At 53.2% G+C, this 17,623-nt stretch overlaps 5 protein-coding genes across 5 annotated transcripts; 3 read left to right on the forward strand and 2 right to left on the reverse strand.

The window, feature by feature from the left end:
• Positions 1 to 1,517: 1,517 nt before the first annotated feature.
• On the reverse strand, positions 1,518 to 1,986 carry COCVIDRAFT_58324 (hypothetical protein; the record flags this gene model as incomplete). Its single annotated transcript, XM_014706888.1, has 2 exons — positions 1,518 to 1,766; positions 1,825 to 1,986. Coding segments are annotated over 2 exons (411 nt in total), but the record flags the coding sequence as incomplete, so codon positions are not given.
• A 3,164-nt stretch (positions 1,987 to 5,150) lies between these two features.
• COCVIDRAFT_21819 (hypothetical protein) lies at positions 5,151 to 6,827 on the forward strand (the record flags this gene model as incomplete). The annotated part of the gene is made up of 1 exon (XM_014706785.1): positions 5,151 to 6,827. The coding sequence occupies one exon, from the start codon at positions 5,151 to 5,153 to the stop codon at positions 6,825 to 6,827; it is 1,677 nt and encodes a 558-aa protein (XP_014562271.1).
• Positions 6,828 to 7,893: 1,066 nt separating this feature from the next.
• Positions 7,894 to 8,799, forward strand: COCVIDRAFT_84396 (hypothetical protein; the record flags this gene model as incomplete). Its single annotated transcript, XM_014706889.1, has 1 exon — positions 7,894 to 8,799. The coding sequence occupies one exon, from the start codon at positions 7,894 to 7,896 to the stop codon at positions 8,797 to 8,799; it is 906 nt and encodes a 301-aa protein (XP_014562375.1).
• Positions 8,800 to 9,399: 600 nt separating this feature from the next.
• On the reverse strand, positions 9,400 to 12,700 carry COCVIDRAFT_84480 (hypothetical protein; the record flags this gene model as incomplete). Its single annotated transcript, XM_014706890.1, has 3 exons — positions 9,400 to 11,549; positions 11,603 to 12,581; positions 12,644 to 12,700. 3 exons carry the CDS (start codon positions 12,698 to 12,700, stop codon positions 9,400 to 9,402), a joined length of 3,186 nt encoding a protein of 1,061 aa, XP_014562376.1.
• A 1,029-nt stretch (positions 12,701 to 13,729) lies between these two features.
• Positions 13,730 to 13,963, forward strand: COCVIDRAFT_84371 (hypothetical protein; the record flags this gene model as incomplete). The annotated part of the gene is made up of 1 exon (XM_014706891.1): positions 13,730 to 13,963. The coding sequence occupies one exon, from the start codon at positions 13,730 to 13,732 to the stop codon at positions 13,961 to 13,963; it is 234 nt and encodes a 77-aa protein (XP_014562377.1).
• Between the last annotated feature and the right edge of the window lie 3,660 nt (positions 13,964 to 17,623).

Consider the following 17,623-nt stretch of genomic DNA (forward strand, 5'->3'; position numbering starts at 1 on the left):
GCAACCCCCCCCCAAAAAAAAAGAGCAATGGGGAGCCAACAAATAGGACAGGGCGTAGCTTTTGAAAAGTGTAGCGATGTGAGGATGCGATTATGGGGGAGAGTGTAAATGAGGACTTTTTTTTTTTGATTTTGAAGTACCTTTAACACTATTCTTTTTTGGGGTGGTACTGCGTGATGTACTCTAAGGCCCTATATCAACTACCAAACTCCCCATCTCCCTTTCCACTCCTCTCATCTCCCTTCATCAGAACCCACATCCACATCCATGTCCCCATTGCCACTCCCGAAAATACCAATTTCATCTTCGATTCATCTTTCCTGCGCCATCCCCCCCCCCCCCCCCAACAATCCATCCACCTTTATCGCATCAGTCAGCTCAATCATTCTAACCCGCCGCAATAGTGAAAAACAAAAAAGAACGTACGATTTACATAACCGCACATCCCGGCCCGACGAGTGGATTCCGTTGTGCCGTATACACGCCGGCGTGCTTGTGCTTATCCTGAGCGTCGATGCGCTTGGTGGTGGTGGTGGTAAGAAAACCGCAGGTGAGGTGTTTAATGTATGGAAGGAGAATGCGGGGTGTGCTGAGGGAAAGAGCCGGGGTAGAGGTGTTGTGGGGTTGGAAGGGGAGGTGGAGGGGTGGCATTTTGAGGGATGATTGGGTTGAGTGGTTGGATTAGGTTGATGGTGATGTGGGGGGGTTGTTGGAAAGATCGACCGTGAAGTGACCAAGTTGGATATTTTGTAAAGATTAAAGGAGGAGTCGGGCCAGCCGAATATCTCGTAGGATGAGTATTATTAGATTTGGATTGATTGAGGGGGAGTAAGGTGGAGAGGGGAGGTTGGGGGTGTTAGATATAGGTATGGTGGGTTGTATGGGTATGCTAGGTATTGTTCGGCTTGCCATTGTTCTACTTATGGTTGGTGACATGGTAGTGGAAGTGAGTGTGTGTTTTTTTACAGATGGGTGAGCAGGGGTAACTGGTAGTATTGTTCCCAACCCGCAGGCCACAAGTCAACTGCCTTCGAACTTGCTCAGCTTGGCGGGGTGAAAGCAATGGTCACGCTGTTCACTGCAGAAAATACGAGTGTCTGATATTTTTTTAACGAAAGTGTGTGTCATTACTAACTTGTGTTTTATCTCAGGATTATCTATTATCTTATGTGTATTAAACATCCCGCGCATACAAATCAATCCATTAACCCACCCATTATGTACCCAGATATTATCCGTCCCAAACTCATGTATCATAGCTCTTTTAATTAAGTCCGTCAAATGCATTACGCACCCTAGTTTCCTCCAAGACCTCCCAGGAGTCCCGCAAGACCAGCGGCGGCACCACCGGCCTTCTTGCCCTTACCCTTTGCCGCATCACCAGCCTTGGCACCGAGGACATTCTTGGGGTTGGTTCCAGCATTGCTGTTGATCATCTGACCGCCATTGACACCACCGTTGGGGGGGATGTTGTTGTTTGCCTGTGCAGCGGCGTTTTGGTATTGGGTAACGGCAGCAGCGTTGGGAGGATTGATAACCATGACCATACCTTGCTGGCAGTGTTGGGCTTGGGGGCAGTAGACGTAGATGGGCTGGTTGTCGGTAATGGGGACCATGAACATAGGGGTGTTGCCAGCCTGGCGACGGCCGTTGGCTGGGTTGGGGCTGCCCTTGGGGTTACCGGGGATGGGCTGGAAGTCGGAGAAGAGGGCGTTGGGTCCGGGTTGGCAGGGCTGGTTTGCTGTCGAGGAGGCCACGCTGTGGTTCTGTGAGGGTAACAGTTAGCGTTTGATAAAGCGAAGAGCAAAGTGTTGATGGACGTACCTGAGCGACAAAGTTGAATGCGACCGTATCTCCGGGTTGAGCAGTGACGGAGTTTGGTGTGAACTGAAACTTGTTGTTGGCAGCGACCGTGACCATCATGGTCGCGGCGGAGACTGTCAAGCTCTGAGCAAGAGCTGCACATATGATAGTAGAAAAGAGCATGATGAAGGTGTTTGTTTGTTGATTAGATGAATTATGGTGTAGGGTGTGGTAAGAGTATATCTGGTAATGGTAGTAATAGAGTAGAAGTGACCTGCAAATCTGATGACTGAATCATGGCATGGCATCAAGGAAGATAAATACTCAGAATTCTGGGTATGCCTAAGAGCCTGGCTTTGAATGTTTTCCTCGTATACCGAAGGAGAAACGGAACATGAAGCGATTGGAAACATGCTTCTGACCTTGATGACGAAGTTGTTGGCCATGATCGACTCAGAATTGCGTGGAGTTTGTGCTGTCAGATGTTTCGTTCCGAGTCTCATGCCAAGTCCCAAACATGAAGAAACGCGTCGTGGGGTGAGATGACAAAACGGATGGACGAATTTGTGAGAGAGGGTAGGCAAACCGTGAGAGAGTCGAGGCAAACAGTACGAGAATCGAGGCAAACAAAGGCATCTCTTGTTCTGTGCGTTGCAGATGGGATGGGCTGATGGGTTAGCAAACATTGTCGGGTTGCAGGTCATGGATGCGAGTTGGGTAGTGAGCAAGTTGACGATGTTCGTCTTGCGGGGGGACATTGACAGCTTGAGGCATGGACACAGTGTGGATGTATGTCAAGATGATAATGATGATGTACGCAGCTGGGGGCAAGTGCAAGCGGAAGAAGAAAAACGGCAGTCACGTGAAGGGCTTTGCAAACCACATGCTCGGTGCACGCGATAGCAGGGATGCAGGCTGGCAGGACAAAGTATCCGAGAAGCTCGGAGGGGGTTCGAAACAAGTAGCTCTGTGGCACCAGAGCGTCAGCAATCTGGATCATCAATCTGGGTGAAACAGAGTCGGAGACGCGGGAGCAAGGTGAAGCACGAGGTGTTTATGAGATGAGGACGGGAAGGTGATACAGCGAGGATGGGACCAGTGGTGGTGTTGTGTATATATGAATCCGCCATAGCCATGGCCTTGCCAGTGCCTTGTGCCTTGGGGGAGGGGGAGCAAGCCTCACGAGAGCACATGGGCAGGTACCGGAATGGGTAGCTCGGCCCCACTGTGCGTGGCCGTGCTGGCCCGATTGAGGCGACGGAGCAAAGGGAGCATGATTTCTTTTTCATCGACAAGCCAAGTCAGAAGGCAGCAAAGCATTTTAGTGTTTTTTCTAGACGGCTCGGGGTCTAGTAGTGCTTAGCGCAGCTTACTGGACGGAAGAGGCGTGGTGGGCAGCAGGTGAGATAAGATTTGCAGCACTGATCCGGGCCGTTGGACAGGTGTTGTCGCCTGTGAAGGAGCCGCCGCCGCTGCCGCCCGCCCGGCAGCCGCGTAGAAGCCACAAGGAGAAGGGGGGAGAGCGGCAGACTACGCAGCGGCGGCGGAGGAGAAGGACGAGGACGAGGACGATGGGAGGGGGCTTGGCAGGTCCGTCTGCAGTCTGCAGGGCAGCGCAGGCGGTACCGAGATGAGGGAGCGGTGCACGGGCCGCGGGAGTTGAGACGGAGCGACAGTTTCAGGCTCGCTTGAGCACCAGGCGGCTCGAGAAAAGGACCGCCAGTGTGAGGAAGCGAGAGTTTGTTGGCAAGGCACGAGCAAAAGGGAACGGAATGCGAGCAGAGGCACATGCAGCGGCAGGCGGGTAGGCAGATCTGCGCTGGCGGTGCATGGCCATGGAGGGTGATGGATGCGCTGGAGGGAGGAGATGCATGCGCTGGACTGGACTGGACTGGACTGGTGAATGGTGAATGGCAGAGTATATTTAGACGGGGGGTTGCTTGGTGGCTGAGGTGCGGCCGTCGTGGCCTCGGAGCTGACCAGTAGCGGCGCGACTTGGCGTGGCCGCCGTTGGCGACTGCTGGCCACGCTACCAATGACTGGCCCAGAGCCCGTCAATAGACGCTGTCCGGTCCAGCGGTGCAGCGGTGCGCGCGTTGCGGTGAGGGCGGTGGCTATTGATGGCCATCATCATCATGGTCATGGTCATGGTCATGGTCATGGTCATGGGTGGTATACTCGATAGTTGTTGCCAAGTAGTCATCATGGGTTGGTTGGTCATCATATGGAGACAACGGCCGACGCGTGCGCATGAAACCTCGCCCGCACTCGAGACGGCCAGGGCATAGCACATACGACCGCTGGCATAATACACACACTACATACCTACCCAACACGGACACGAGCAAAAAGGGCGCAGTCAAGTAGCATACGCACACGCACGCAGGAACGGTGGCTCCTCCGTGATTGCGCATCAGAACCCAGCGTTTCAAAGTCTGCAGTCTGCATCCAGCGTCTGGCTCGGTGGCCAGGGGGCCTGCTTTGGGCCTAGCCCGATGCAGGGTCGCTGCTGAGCTGCTAACCCGCCCTGTCTGCCACCCACGCCCCGTCACCTTATAGCGCCGCCCACAGTCCCCACCGCCCGTCTCGCTCTCTCTCTCTTCTCCCTCCTCTCGCTGTGCCCGTCACTTTTCTCTTCCTCGCCCCCTCCTCCATCTCGCCCTTTCCTCTTCCATCTCTCTTCCTCTTCCGCTTCCGCTCTCTTCCACCACCACCATCCCCTCGCTCTCTTCTGCCACCCATCCGCTGCTTCTGCATCTTCTACCTGTTCCGCTTCTTTGGACCAGCTTACCCTCCGCCTAATCTGCCTTTGTGTGTGAGAGAGCGCGCCAGTCCCGTCGCTCCCCACCATCCTCTAAAAAAAAAGAACCCCCCCGTCGACGCATCATCCTCAGCTTGCCTGCCCACTGATCCCGTCACGGCTTGTTCGTGTATTCACCTTCATCTACAACCAAAAAAAAGAGAAAAAGAGCTTCCGTCGCCGCATACCTTGCAGCTTTTGTGCCCTAGGCCCACCCCGCCTACCCGCTACCACATTTGCTCCTGCCTCCCAACCCTGCGCATTCCGCCGCACCACGCAGCGACCTACAGCCTTTGTTAATAGCTCCAACTGCATTGCCCATCGGCCGGTTTTCGATTCCAACCTCTACCTTACACCACTTCTGATCAGTACGATCCTTAATCCCGTAATCGCCACCCCCTTCGCACGTCCGCCCACCGTCGACTGTCGAGCTCGTCTGCATCATCTTCGATTCTGTATCCTTTCTCGTGTGCACTTCCCTGCATACGCTTCAACCCCCAAACTTGCAGCCTTACCCTTTGTTCGAACCTCTTTTTAGACCACCAAAATGAGCATGGACGCTGGCGGTCTTGCTCAAATGACGTACAACAACCAAAACAACAACTTTCAATCCCAGGCCGGATTTGGCGGGCCCACTGCCAGCTTTGCCTCGCGCGGAAAGGGCGCTCAGCTTAAGCGTCTCAGCGTTGCCTCGCCTCCAAAGGTCGCCTCGATTGCCGAGGACTCGATTGCCACTCCCCGCACCAGCCGCTCGCACCTTTTGGCTGGCCTTCGCACTGCGCCTAAGACGCCCACGTCTGCTCAGCCTCCTGCTTCTGCGCCTTACTCCCAGGCACAGCACAACGTTGGTGCCAACAACGCTGCTAACAACAACAACAACAACAACCGCATGCCCAGGCAGCAGTACAACGGTGCCAACCAGGGTGTTCCTCAGACGGCCATTGGCTCCGGCTTCCGCGGTGTCAACCAGTTCCAGCAACAGCAGCAGCAGCCAGACTACTACAATCAGGTCCTGGCTCCTCCTTCTTTCGAGTTTGATGATGGCGAGATGGACCCCAACGTTGCTGCCCAACTCTTGGCTACTGAAATGTACCTTGCCCAGAGGCAGCAGCAGCTTCAGCAGCAACTGCTTGCTCTGACCACGCAGCAGTTTGGCAGCATGAACATGTCTGGAGGACATGGCTATCCCAACACGCCATACACTCCCCAGATGAACGCCTATGGCCAGCAGTTTGGCAACACTGCTGCTATTCAGGAGACGAACCAGCCTGGTGTCTACCTGGTCTTCAACCAGATGACCGGCCAGTACCAGTATGTCGTCGACCCGAGCTACCAGCAGGACAACGGTGCCGTCCAGGCTCTCAACGCCATGGCGGGTCTGTCCAACTCCCCGCCTCCGCCAACCCCGCGCTTTGCCGGATCGCCCCCCAAGGTTGACACCCCTGTCCTTCATGTGTCGCCTCCCAACGAGAGCAACCCCAGCCCCTGGGCCACCCGCAGCACTTCGCCTCCCAAGAAGTCCAACACTCCTCCCCAGGATGTGGTTCCTCTTCCGCCGCCATCCGCCAATGCCTTCCGTCGCGGGCACAAGAAGAACCCTTCTACTCTTGCTGTTGACGCAAAGACCGAGGCTGCCGAGGGTCCCCGCTCTGCTCTCGCCCGTTCCGCTGGCTTCCCTGCTACCCCAATGACTGGCACTTTCGGTCCTGGTCAGGCACGTGCTGGAGAGCACCCTGTCCGCCAGCCCCGCAACCCTCCTTCCATTGAGGAGCTCAAAGAGCGCCCCACTACCAAGCACGAGGGTAGCAAGAACTTTGCTACCCGTCAACGCCGTCAGGCTGTGGGCAACCTTGTCCGCGCTGGCATTGGACGCCGTGCTCACCGCACCAGCAGCGGAAGTGCCTCTCCGGACAGCGAGCATTTCCCTTCGTCTGACAACGACTCGGACAGTGTCCGTAGCGGAGGCAGTGGCAGCCTTTCCGGCAGGCCCAGCATTGGCAGCCTTCGTGCTGTAGCCAATGGCGCTATTGGCTCTGAGCGCAAGGCCTCCAAGGAGCGCTCTCGCGACAACTCTATCAACCGCACCTACACTGCCAACAGCGTTAGCAGTGATGACGGTGCCTCTGTTGGTGGCGGCCTTGTTGACATCCGCCCAGAGGAGCGCCGTGGTACGCCCAAGCTCATTCTCACTGGCACTGAGAAGCGCAAGAGCCCCGTCTACTAGGCAGTTGACAAGATCCATTCCGGGACTCTGCTCCCTTGTGCATATTACTGTGGCGCTTTACCAAACCTGCTTCTTCACGGCCCATGACGACTTTTTTTTTATCATCTTGCCCATTTGTTCTTACTGATTCCGTATCCCGGCCAAGGTCGAGCTTTTTTTCATCGTTCCAAACATCACGATTACCTTTCGTCTCTTCCTTATAGGAAGATCTTCTTTTCCCAACCCTTTTTTCTTCTCTCCTTCTCGTGTTTATCGGACTGTTATGCGAATTGCTTTTACGAGCATGGTGGGCTCTGGCTTTTTGGGATCGGCGACTTGGTTTTTCATGCTTCACGGACAACGAACTCTATTGCCTGTGGCTAGAGATCATTGCACTCCTTGGGCACCCTTTTTTCTTTTTCTTGTGTTATCATTTACTTTTAGCAACTTTGTCCGTTTTTTTTTTTGAGATCAACTCGGTCGCTACTTTTGTGGCTATGGGTGGCAAGGCGGAAAAACCAGAGATGAGTGAATTCAATGTAGAATGAGATTGTTCAATGCAATAATCACTCGTTTACAAAGGAAGTTGTTGTCATTGCTTTGTGATGTGATACTGGGACTGCACGTTCTTGCTGGTCGTGCTTTCCCATCTGTGCCCTAGCGATCATGAAGTGCTGATCTTCGGGTACACCCTTTTACCTGTGCACTTTGGGTTTGCCGAGTTTGTGGGTTAACATGTCAATCTAATTTCGGTACCCCGGAGAGAGGGGGGGGCGTTTAAACGGTTGATCGACGGTGTCAACTTCGCTTGGTGGTTTGCCAATGGCAAGGGGGTGGAGATGAATCGAGCGATCGTTACAGGGCTGAGGCTGGGCTGTGGTTTAGTTTTGGTTTGGTTTGGTTTGTCGCCAACGCGGGGCAAGTTCGCGCGACCCGCGACTTCCTTCAAAAAAAACATACAACACCAACACCACGACACAACTGTACGCAATCGACTCTCCACACACTACCAGTTCTCTCTCCCTGTACTCATAAAAGAACCAACGCGCATAACGACCACAACCAACGACCCTCCGCTACGCACACAATGGCCGAACCACCCCTCGCTCCCCCAATCGTGCCCCCACCTACACCTCCAACCTCGCTCCCCCTCCATACCCCGCCACCCCCCTTCGACTCCTCAAACCTCACGCAAATAACCCAAGGCGCAGAAGCTCTCCTATACACAACCTCTTTTCTCTGGTTCTCTCGCCCTGCAATTCTCAAATACCGGCCTCCAAAACCATACCGGCACCCGACTCTCGACCGGCGCCTCACCCGCCAACGCTTACTCGCTGAAGCAAGGAGTTTGCTGCGAGTGAAGAAGGAAGGGGTCAATGTGCCTGGGGTGTTGGGAGTAGATGCGGAGGAAGGTTGGTTAGTGCTTGAGTTTCTTGGGGGAGGCACGGTTAGGGGTGTGCTTGATGAGTGGGCGAAGCGAGCTGAGGTTGCGAAAGATGGAGTTGAAGAGGGAGCAAAGGAGAAGGAAGAAGAACAAGATATGATAAACCTCATGGCACGAATAGGTCGTGAAATCGGTAAACTCCACGCCGTCGGTGTGTGCCATGGGGATTTGACAACGAGTAATATCATGGTTCGCTCACCTACCCCTTCTTCTTCTTGTTCTTCTTGCTCTTCCTCTTCCTCCTCGTCCCCATCGTCGTTGTGGCCATCAGAAGAAGACAGCGAAGAAGAAGAATCAAAGAAGTTGATACGCCACGGCACCATTTACCTCGTCGACTTTGGTCTCACCAGCGCATCCATAGCAGACGAGGACAAAGCAGTAGATTTATACGTCCTTGAGCGCGCATTCAGCGCTACGCATCCTGCCGCTGAGCCGCTGTTCAAAGAGGTGCTGAGGGCGTATGGGGACACGGGCAAGGGAGCGAAGAGTGTGTTGAAGAGGTTGGAAGGGGTGAGGTTGAGGGGGCGGAAGAGGAGTATGCTTGGGTGAATTGATTGTATATATGTTTTTTTTTCCTCTCCCCAGGAAATAATTGAGCTACAGCATCCACGGAAACCGGACAATATATTTGTGTATATTTTTTTTTTTGAAAAGGGACAAAGGTATACACTTTGAATCGAAATATTGAACAGAATACTTCACCATATATGTACCCTCCAAGACCAAAAAAAAAATAGAAAATATTTCAACAACACTTTAGGTAAGGATTATCAACCAGACAGACATCATGAGTACACCGTATTTGGGAAAATGATAAGTAGTGATAGATTGCAAAAAGATAAAAGCTATCTAGGATAAACAGCAACAACAAGATACACTACCAACCAACTTGTAATTGAAACAAACGAAAATCGTCGTGACCGTTCAGGCCGAAGGGGAGGCCGCTTCCCAACAAAAGGTATAAAAAAATATATATGCAAAAACCCTGTCGACAAAAAAAACGCCATTTGTGGGAGGGCAATAAGATACATAATCCCCCCTTTCTCTCGTACAACAATTGGTTTGGCCAAAAACGCCTGGTTTTCACCCTAAATCCCTATGGCAAACAAGAAAAGAAAATAGAACAACAGAAAAAGACAGTTCAAGTCCTTAGTCGTCCTTGACACTAGCACTCGCATATCCATCATCCACATCAGACTCCTCCTTCTTCTTCTTCTTGGTCCCCTCCGCTTCCACCTTCTTCTGCTCGAGCCCAACAAGACTCTTGCTTGCGTCAAGACAGCTGTTGACAATCTTTGCCCTGACCTTGTTCGACACGCCACTTCTCTTGCCAGTCTCGTGACCAATCCACATGCGGAGAGAACTGGCAATCCTTTCTAGGCCCCGGCTAGTGTCAGCCTTCAGACTGTCATCGGCCATGAATTGTGTGAGCACCTTGTGGGCGGCGACAAAGCTGAGGAGTGTGGTGGTGGGCTCGGGTAGGTAGGTATTGTTGACGACAAAAACAGCGCGACGACGTGCCTCGGGAGTTGAAAACGTAGATAGCGAAATGCATTTAGCGAGAGTGAGAGCCTTGCGCACATCGGGTGCTACAAAACCATTACCGACAATGTTGATGAATCCGGAGTCGGCGGGCTTGGGTGTAGATGGGAGGGCCTCGAGAGCTGCTGCAATGCGTTCATTGCGACCCTCATCAAGCACGACTGCTTGAGCAACAAGGGCACGAAGTTGAGCTTGCGAGTTGGGAGGTGCAGCTCGGTAAGCAAGATCAAGGTCTGCAACAACGTTGGGCTTTGGAGTGCAGTTCTTGGTGGCGAGTGCCGTGGCCAGTCCCTTGTTCAATACGAGGCTCGAGTACCAGGCAGCAAGCGCATCCAAAGGCGAGCAGATGGCAAAGTCTTCTACAACAGCGTCCATGGAAGTATCCACAGTTGTTTGCTCGGCACTGGGCTTGTTCCAAGCAATGTTGTATGCGCGCTGTACGACTGCAGGAACGAGGACATCGTCACACTCCTTCTCAATGAGCGCAGCAAGATGATCCGGCAATGGCTCAATGCCGCTGTTCTTCTTGGATGTGTTTGCAGCGATTCGATGCTCGCTCCGTGCCATGTTCCAGTAGCTGCGTGCCAATTTCGCGCTCAAGTCGTTGAGTGTCCACAAGGAGCTATGGCCGATAGTGCCAATCTCCCAAAGGACAATTCGGATGTGCAAAGCCTTGAGCATGAGTCTCGCGGGAGTGTCGGGAAGGGTTCCAGAGGCGATGAGTGTAAGGAGAAGTCGGCTCTTGCTAATCTCTGCGTCACCACCAGTGAGTTGAGCATCTAGAGCAATCTCCCAAGCCTTGAGACGTGCAGCTTCTTGTTCCCGGGTGGTTCCGGTGAGGTATGCATAACCTTCCCAGCCAATGATTCTGCGCATGCTGAGCTTCAGCGTCTTCAAACCAAGTGCAGCGATTTCCAGAATAAAGTTGTGTTGTGGTACCCAGACTGTCTGGATAGCAGTGAGCCAGGCCTTTCGGCGTACCTCGACAGGCGAAGCGAGTGATGGTGCAGGCGACAAAAGAATGGATGGAGACTTCTTCTTGGGCTTCGACTTGAAGTCGAGCAGGGGAGCAACGAGGTAGAAGAAGGCACCGAATACCAAGAGAAGCTTGGCCAGAGGAATCTGGGCTGATGAAGCACCGAGCGAGACGCGAGGAGCGAGAATGCTGACCAGGTTGATAGGCAGGGCAAACAAGCCCCGGCCCTCTGGCTCTTGTGACTGTTCGCGCTCGACGAGTCCTTCGAGTATCATCAGGCCGGCGAGAGATCCGACCATGAGCTTGCCCATCATAGCACTGCTGCGTCGTCCGTTGACCATGGGTGGACCGACGGCTGGACGGCCGCCGTATCCTGTAGGGTAGGCGTGTGCGTAGTGTTGCTGTGGTGGCAATCCGCGTTGAAGAGCGGCAATGTTGTCGGGGACAGGAATCATGCCTTGGGGTGGGCCAGACATGGATAGACCATGTGTAGGCGTGAAGGGGTCATCGTGATACCTGTCAGATGCGCCACCTGGACCGTGTAGTGTTATGGGGCCGGATATGGCCATCTTCTCGTAGCTCTCTACCCGGCCTTTCATGGTATTCAGCTCATCCTGTAGACGCTTGTTGCGCTTCTCCAGGTGGCGAATATACTCAGTCGCTTTTGACAGGACAGTGGCCTTGTTGAGTTTGTGTGCAGGAGTGAGTCCTTCGAGATCCTCGGGGTCATCGTCTTCCTCGGTGCCATTTGGTCGTGACATGACACGCAGACTCGGGACACCTGAAGGAGAAGTTAGCAAAGTGTTTGGCAGGACGCGCTGAATGATGACCTACTATCGCGGAGCGCAGCAATCTTGTCGTTGAGGTTTGTCCGATATCGCTTCTCAATCATGTTGTGCGCAGTCTTCTTGGGCGGCGCGCCGCCCTTTTTGCTCGATGGCGCATCGTCGTCCGGCTCTTCGGAATCGGCCGATGACTTGCGCTTTCTCGAGTTTGATGGGGCGGGTTCTGGTGATGAATGCGATGATGTTGAGCTTGACCGGCCATTGTTCAGCGAGTTGGGACTGTGGTGCAGACTCGGCGTGGAGTCAGGAGGCGGCGGTGCAGCATAGTTGGATTGTTGGTATTGCGAAGGCGAGAAGAGGTTGTTGTCTGATAATTGTTGTTGTTGCTGCTGTTGTTGTGATTGTTGTTGCTGTTGCTGCTGCTGCTGTTGTTGTTGTTGCCATTGCTGGGCCGTGTAGTATGCGTTTTGTTGTTGCATGTCGCCTGTTAGCGGCGAGCTGAGGTCAGAGCCATTAAAGTCAAACGATAGCGGCACGTCAGCGCTCTGGCCAAAGGTAAAAGGAACGGCGTGGGATTGGGCAAACATGGGAGCGGTGGTGGGAGTGAGGGTGGATGGTAGTGGTAGCGGCTGCGACTGAGGAAGGTGGGTGATATGGGGTGATGTTTGCTGGCGGGTCCTAGGGTATGCGGCGGGCCCCTGTGGGTTGACGGGCTTGGTGTCCACGTTCTGGGAGTCCTGAGACGGCTGGGCGGGGTTGTAGTGCATCCACTCGTTCCAGTCGGTTGTGTCGTCGGCAGAAGCAGTGAGCGTCATGTCGTCGGCGGCAGTGGTGAGCCACGGGCCGCGCATGGTGCCAAAGGGAAAGTCAGTAGAGAGCATGGGATCTTCCATGGTGGTGGTGGTGGTGGTGGTGGCCGCCGACGTCGTCGTCGTGGGCGGGCTTGGGTCCTGGGTGGTTGGGGCAGAGGCAGCCGGCTCGGGCTTCGGGAGCAGTCTGAAGTTGTCAAAGACGCAGTAAGGACCGACCTGGCAGCGCAGCGCATGTTAGCACAATGGTTAGAAGTGGCTGCGCCCACGGCGTCACGCACGGCGATTCGCTCCAGCTCCAGCCCGTCATCGGGGCTGCCATAGGGGTCAGAAGCCATTGGGGGGAGACTAAGGACCGTCTGCTGCGAAACTAAGGGACCGCAGGCAAGGACGACAGCAGGATACGAAAAGAGCAAAAAAGCGATGGAGATAATACACGACGGCGTGTGCAACACAGCGGGTAGGAAGGAGCTCGGTCTTACCAGCAGCTACTTTGGACGATCTCAAATCATGCCACTCTCTCTACTCTCTCCCAGATGATGCACAAGGCGAATGCGGGCGGCGGCGGCAGATCCGGCAGAGTGCGCTCGCTCTGCGACAGGTAAGGCAGGCTACGCACAAGCTGCACTCAGCTGCAGCGACTATGGGCTCCTGGGCGAATGGCGAATGGCACTCTTGCGTCGAAATGGCATGCAGCAATCGTGCTACGGCTCCGGGAGGGTCCAGATGGCTTTCGCGTAAGGGAGGATGTTGGAGTGGTTCGACAAGTCGTACGATGATGGACAAGCGACTAGGGGGGGGAACGCCCCACGGCAATCGGCAATGCAGTACGTACCAATACCTCACCACTACCACCACCACCAAAGAGCTAAGCTGCCGTTCAATATCGTCCGCTCCGGCGAGTGCGCATGTATACACAGTGGGGATGCGCGAGTGAGGACGAGCGTGTGGGTGTATGTATCATCGACGGGCAGGGCAATGGCAACGACAAGACAAGGGCGGCATCTATTTCTCAGGCCGGATCAGGGGAACTGGTCCTTAAGTTTGTCGCTGGCTGTCTGTGGTCGGCGTGGTCAGAGTTGAGGCTGGCGCTGTAAGAGCAAATCCCTGTCCTCGGCCGCACTGCTCTCATCTAACCGGACACGACCGCCACTGAGATGAGGCATCATGCTTGTCACGTCCATCTCGATAACCGAGTCCTCGACTGCTATGCTATGCCATGTGCATGCCCACCCACGGACTCGCCGCTGTCAACACCTATCCATATCCACAAATCCACACAAGTCCACCGTCATGGCCACGCAAATGGGCTGTGGTGACGTGTGGCGGATCCAGCCCGGTCGATGCTTCAGCCATGGTTCGCCTCAATGCGCTTTCTCCGCCCCGGCCCAGACTACAACCACGCGCCTGCTCCATTGCTCGCCTCCTATAAGCCCAGCACTCACTTGTACCCCGCGCCCGACTCCCTTCAACCACGCCCTAATCATTCGACTGCTTTTTCGCGTTTCACCATCGACACCATGGCCCTCTTGCTAACTCTCCCGCCTACCAAACACGCCTGTGCAGCGTGGAATACGACACTCGAACCCTGCGTTTGCTGACATGTCGTCAACTCTACCTTCGTCACCACCCACCATCCCCGCGCACTACAACATGCCGGTCCTATCTCCAACCCGCTTTTGCTAGGAACATACCTCTTCGCAACCCTCCGGCGCAACCATAATCTGGCTTTCCATCAATCACACGTCAAAATCTCGCGTCATCCCGTCTGCGCACCCACCCGTTCTCGCCGCAGTGAGACCACGAACTGGTCTTTTTTTAGCCTCCCACACGAACCACCGCCTATCATATATGATTCTCTCAAGTAACATTCTGGGCGAAAAAATTTCCGCATCAACGACACAGGCTTGGCATCGAGGCCAGGCCGTCAAGGACACAACCAAGCGGCCAAATGACATGCCAAATTACAAAGCAAACCTACATGAAACCACGATACAAACACCAAACCCGCCAGGTCTGCACCCTGTACTCAGCACAAAGCATTATGCTTCATTTCGCCTCCTTGCTGTCTGCTCGACCCTCGTGCTCCCTAATGCTTCAACGCTAGCACGGTGCTGAACTGCGAACAAGGAAAATATTTGGCTCTCGTAACAAGAGATGAGTGAACTAGGGACAGCACGTCAAATCCACATAGCCTCTGTTGGAGAGACAGCAGGCTTGTCCACTGCCCAGGCAGCAAGCACATCCTGTCACTGCAACCCATTTTCCTGTCGTGGTAACAGTGCACCTGTCACTGTTGTGTCTTGGCGCAAATCTCGTGCAACATGCTCTAGTCTCTTGTGTGACCACGACCTTCCCTGTTTCCTCAAGGGAATGAGAAAGCTAAGGGAGAAGAATGATGTAGACTGCATCTGAATTGTGCCCGCGGAGAAAAATCGTCACGACTACTTTTCTTTTGTAGAAAAATCACGTATGCTCCTTATCCAAACAGGAATCACTCCATTCACAGAAACATAGAGAACACCCACACGTCATTTGAGAGTGCAGTGGCGGTGATGCTCTGAGCAAATGTCAAAGGATAGTGTTGCTAGTCTTGGTGATGCCTTTTTCTTGCTGTTGCTGCTGTAACAACTCACCTGCTGGATGAACTAACCCTGAAAGTACTGTTTCCTGTGACAGTAGCTCCGCTAGTTGAAGGCCATCACAATTTCTGCATGCTGAGCGAAAGCCCTGATCAAACACATCGTGTCCTGTGCCAGTCTTGAATTCATACAGTTGCACGTCCTGCATCTGAACTGAGACTCCACCACTGCTCCTCGTAAACTTTTCTCAGCTCAAGAAACATCAGAAACTGAGGTCATACTACCGCCGCTCTCTCTTTCTCACCCCTTTTCCCCCTCTCTCAGCTCAGAAAAGAGACACGAAAGACTCTCCATGCTATAGTAGTACCTAAACTGTGAAACTGTGAACTCGTGAAACCCCAGGACCCTGAGAACCCCTAAAAAAAGCAACCACGAGAAAACGTTCCTCCCCTGAATTGACTGTTTATCCATCCACCGCACCTTCTGTCATCAAGACAAACGATTTCGTCCCCCAGACTTAACACACAAAATCAGGGGAATCCTTATTCAAACCACGCCCCCCAAAGTTGCACTGCATACGTAAGAGAAGGACTCCCACCTGTCAGCCGCGCAGCATTCCACAAAAAACACAAGGTTATCACTCTTCACACCCTGTATGCCACGTACCCTCTCTCCCAATGTGAAAAGTTTACGAGTCCCCTTGACAGCGGTATTTTCTCTCCCTTGCTCACTCGCCCCAGAAGGGCTCACTGGAGAGAGAAGGGGTGTGCAATTCATGACAGCACAACACGAAGCAACCTAGTTTCTGTCCTCGTGTCCCTGCCACGCCTGTCTCCCTCCCTGCCATCCCTCGTTACCTCGCCCCGCCCTTCCCTCGCCGTCGTTCCTGCCTCCCCATCGCCTCCGCTCGCTTCCTCGCCCACCCTCGCTTCATCGCTCTCCGGCCACGGCCGCCACATCCGGATGCCCAAAGTAGGTGGAGCCCAAAAGGAAACGAGTGACATTCCTGGCCAAGCCCTGGTATCCACACACACACACTGCCGCACAACACGTGGTTTCGACAGCCCTCCGGTCCCAGGCTAAATTGGCTGGAAAATCAGAGATACGAACGCCCAGCAGGCACCGGTCTTTTGCTAGTCCACGATAAGGGAAACGAAAGAACGCACGGGGAGAACGAGGCGATGTAACTACATGTACGTAGATGGGGTCATCTGCACACTGACACACATAGTAGATACAGCCCGTCTATTCAATAGTCCAAGCAGCAACAAGGTACTTGTTAGGTAAACTAACTTGTTCTCACCGACTAAAAAGAATTAAAGTGAGGCTTACCCTCATCCATCCCAACAAAGCAAACAAGCAGGCCAAAAAAAACGGCCCTACTATGTGCTTACAAGCGTCAACCCGACAGACGCACACCTTACCCTGCGTCTTGCTCGTACGTTAATCTCACCTCTACCTAGTAGCTTTCCCTTGCAGTTTGAGCCCTTACAAACCTTTTACCCTGGAGCGCAAAAATTTGCTTCTTCACAAAAAACGCCCAGACGGGATAATTTCAACCCTCCCAAGGTTGCCGAAACCCAAGATTGCCGAACATGGAAGCCAAAAGCACACTGACACACCGACACACCGACACACCGACATACAGAATGAGAATGGATTGCGACCGGGGAACGGGGAGCGGACGGTAAAAACGCTTGGATCACACCCTTACTTTCGCACAAAAAAACCAAAAAGAAAGGAAAACCGAAGCCCATTGGAGGCTGGGTCTGTGATCTCTTGCTCAAATCAAATCAAATCTTGTCCTTGAAAAATTCCACATCGGGCGTAGCACGTACACACTAACCCGCCCAGATAGACACGCATAGAGGTGGGGGGGACAGTAAAGCACGATTTCCGTCCTCAAACTTTCCTTAGCTCAGATCGAGCGAACCAGAACTTACCCTCGATTAACCTTTTTTTCTTTCTTTTCTTTTTTTGTTTTCGGGTTTCCGAGTGTTTTTTTTTTCGCAGACCAGACAGACATGTCAGAACATAAGAAAGTTGTTTTGTGCGCCACATGTACACGCTTTCTTAGTGTAGCGTAGAAACACTTAAACTCTTTCGGTGACCCACGTTTTAGTTCATATAAAAAAAAGGCTCTAGGTTATCATAGGTTAGACGCAAAACAAAAACAAATAAATAAACGACGGAGATGCGCGGCTTCGCGGAAGAGCGCCATGCCCTTTTTTTTCCTTAGTAGATACACTTCGTGACAGCCAAAACTTAACTTGCTCAATCTGTATACGAGATTCTCCCTAAACCCGTTTCCAGATTTAAGTTTGAACCCGTCCGTATTTTGCTTTTTTTCGCTTTTTTTTCATGCCCTTCTTTTGCCCTTCTGGCGCGAGCACAAGAAGGCATAGCGCCTCAGGTACCAACGATAATACCAAACAGGGGATGCAATGCGAAACCAAAAAACTAAATAAATCCACCAAACACTACTTTCTGTATATTGACCTTTAAAAAAAAAACCCCCCCATATCGTACTTCTGCTTTTTTGGTCATTCTGGGTTTTTTCTTGGCTAACCCACATTGCCGCCCGCGTGGAGTCTACTCGCTGATCACTGATCTTCAAAGAAAGATCTACCCTATTTTCTTTGCGGCGAAAAGAGGCTTCACCCGTCTAGAACCACCCCT

Source organism: Bipolaris victoriae, assembly GCF_000527765.1.
Source record: "Bipolaris victoriae FI3 unplaced genomic scaffold scaffold_1, whole genome shotgun sequence".
Classification (NCBI taxonomy): domain Eukaryota; kingdom Fungi; phylum Ascomycota; class Dothideomycetes; order Pleosporales; family Pleosporaceae; genus Bipolaris; species Bipolaris victoriae.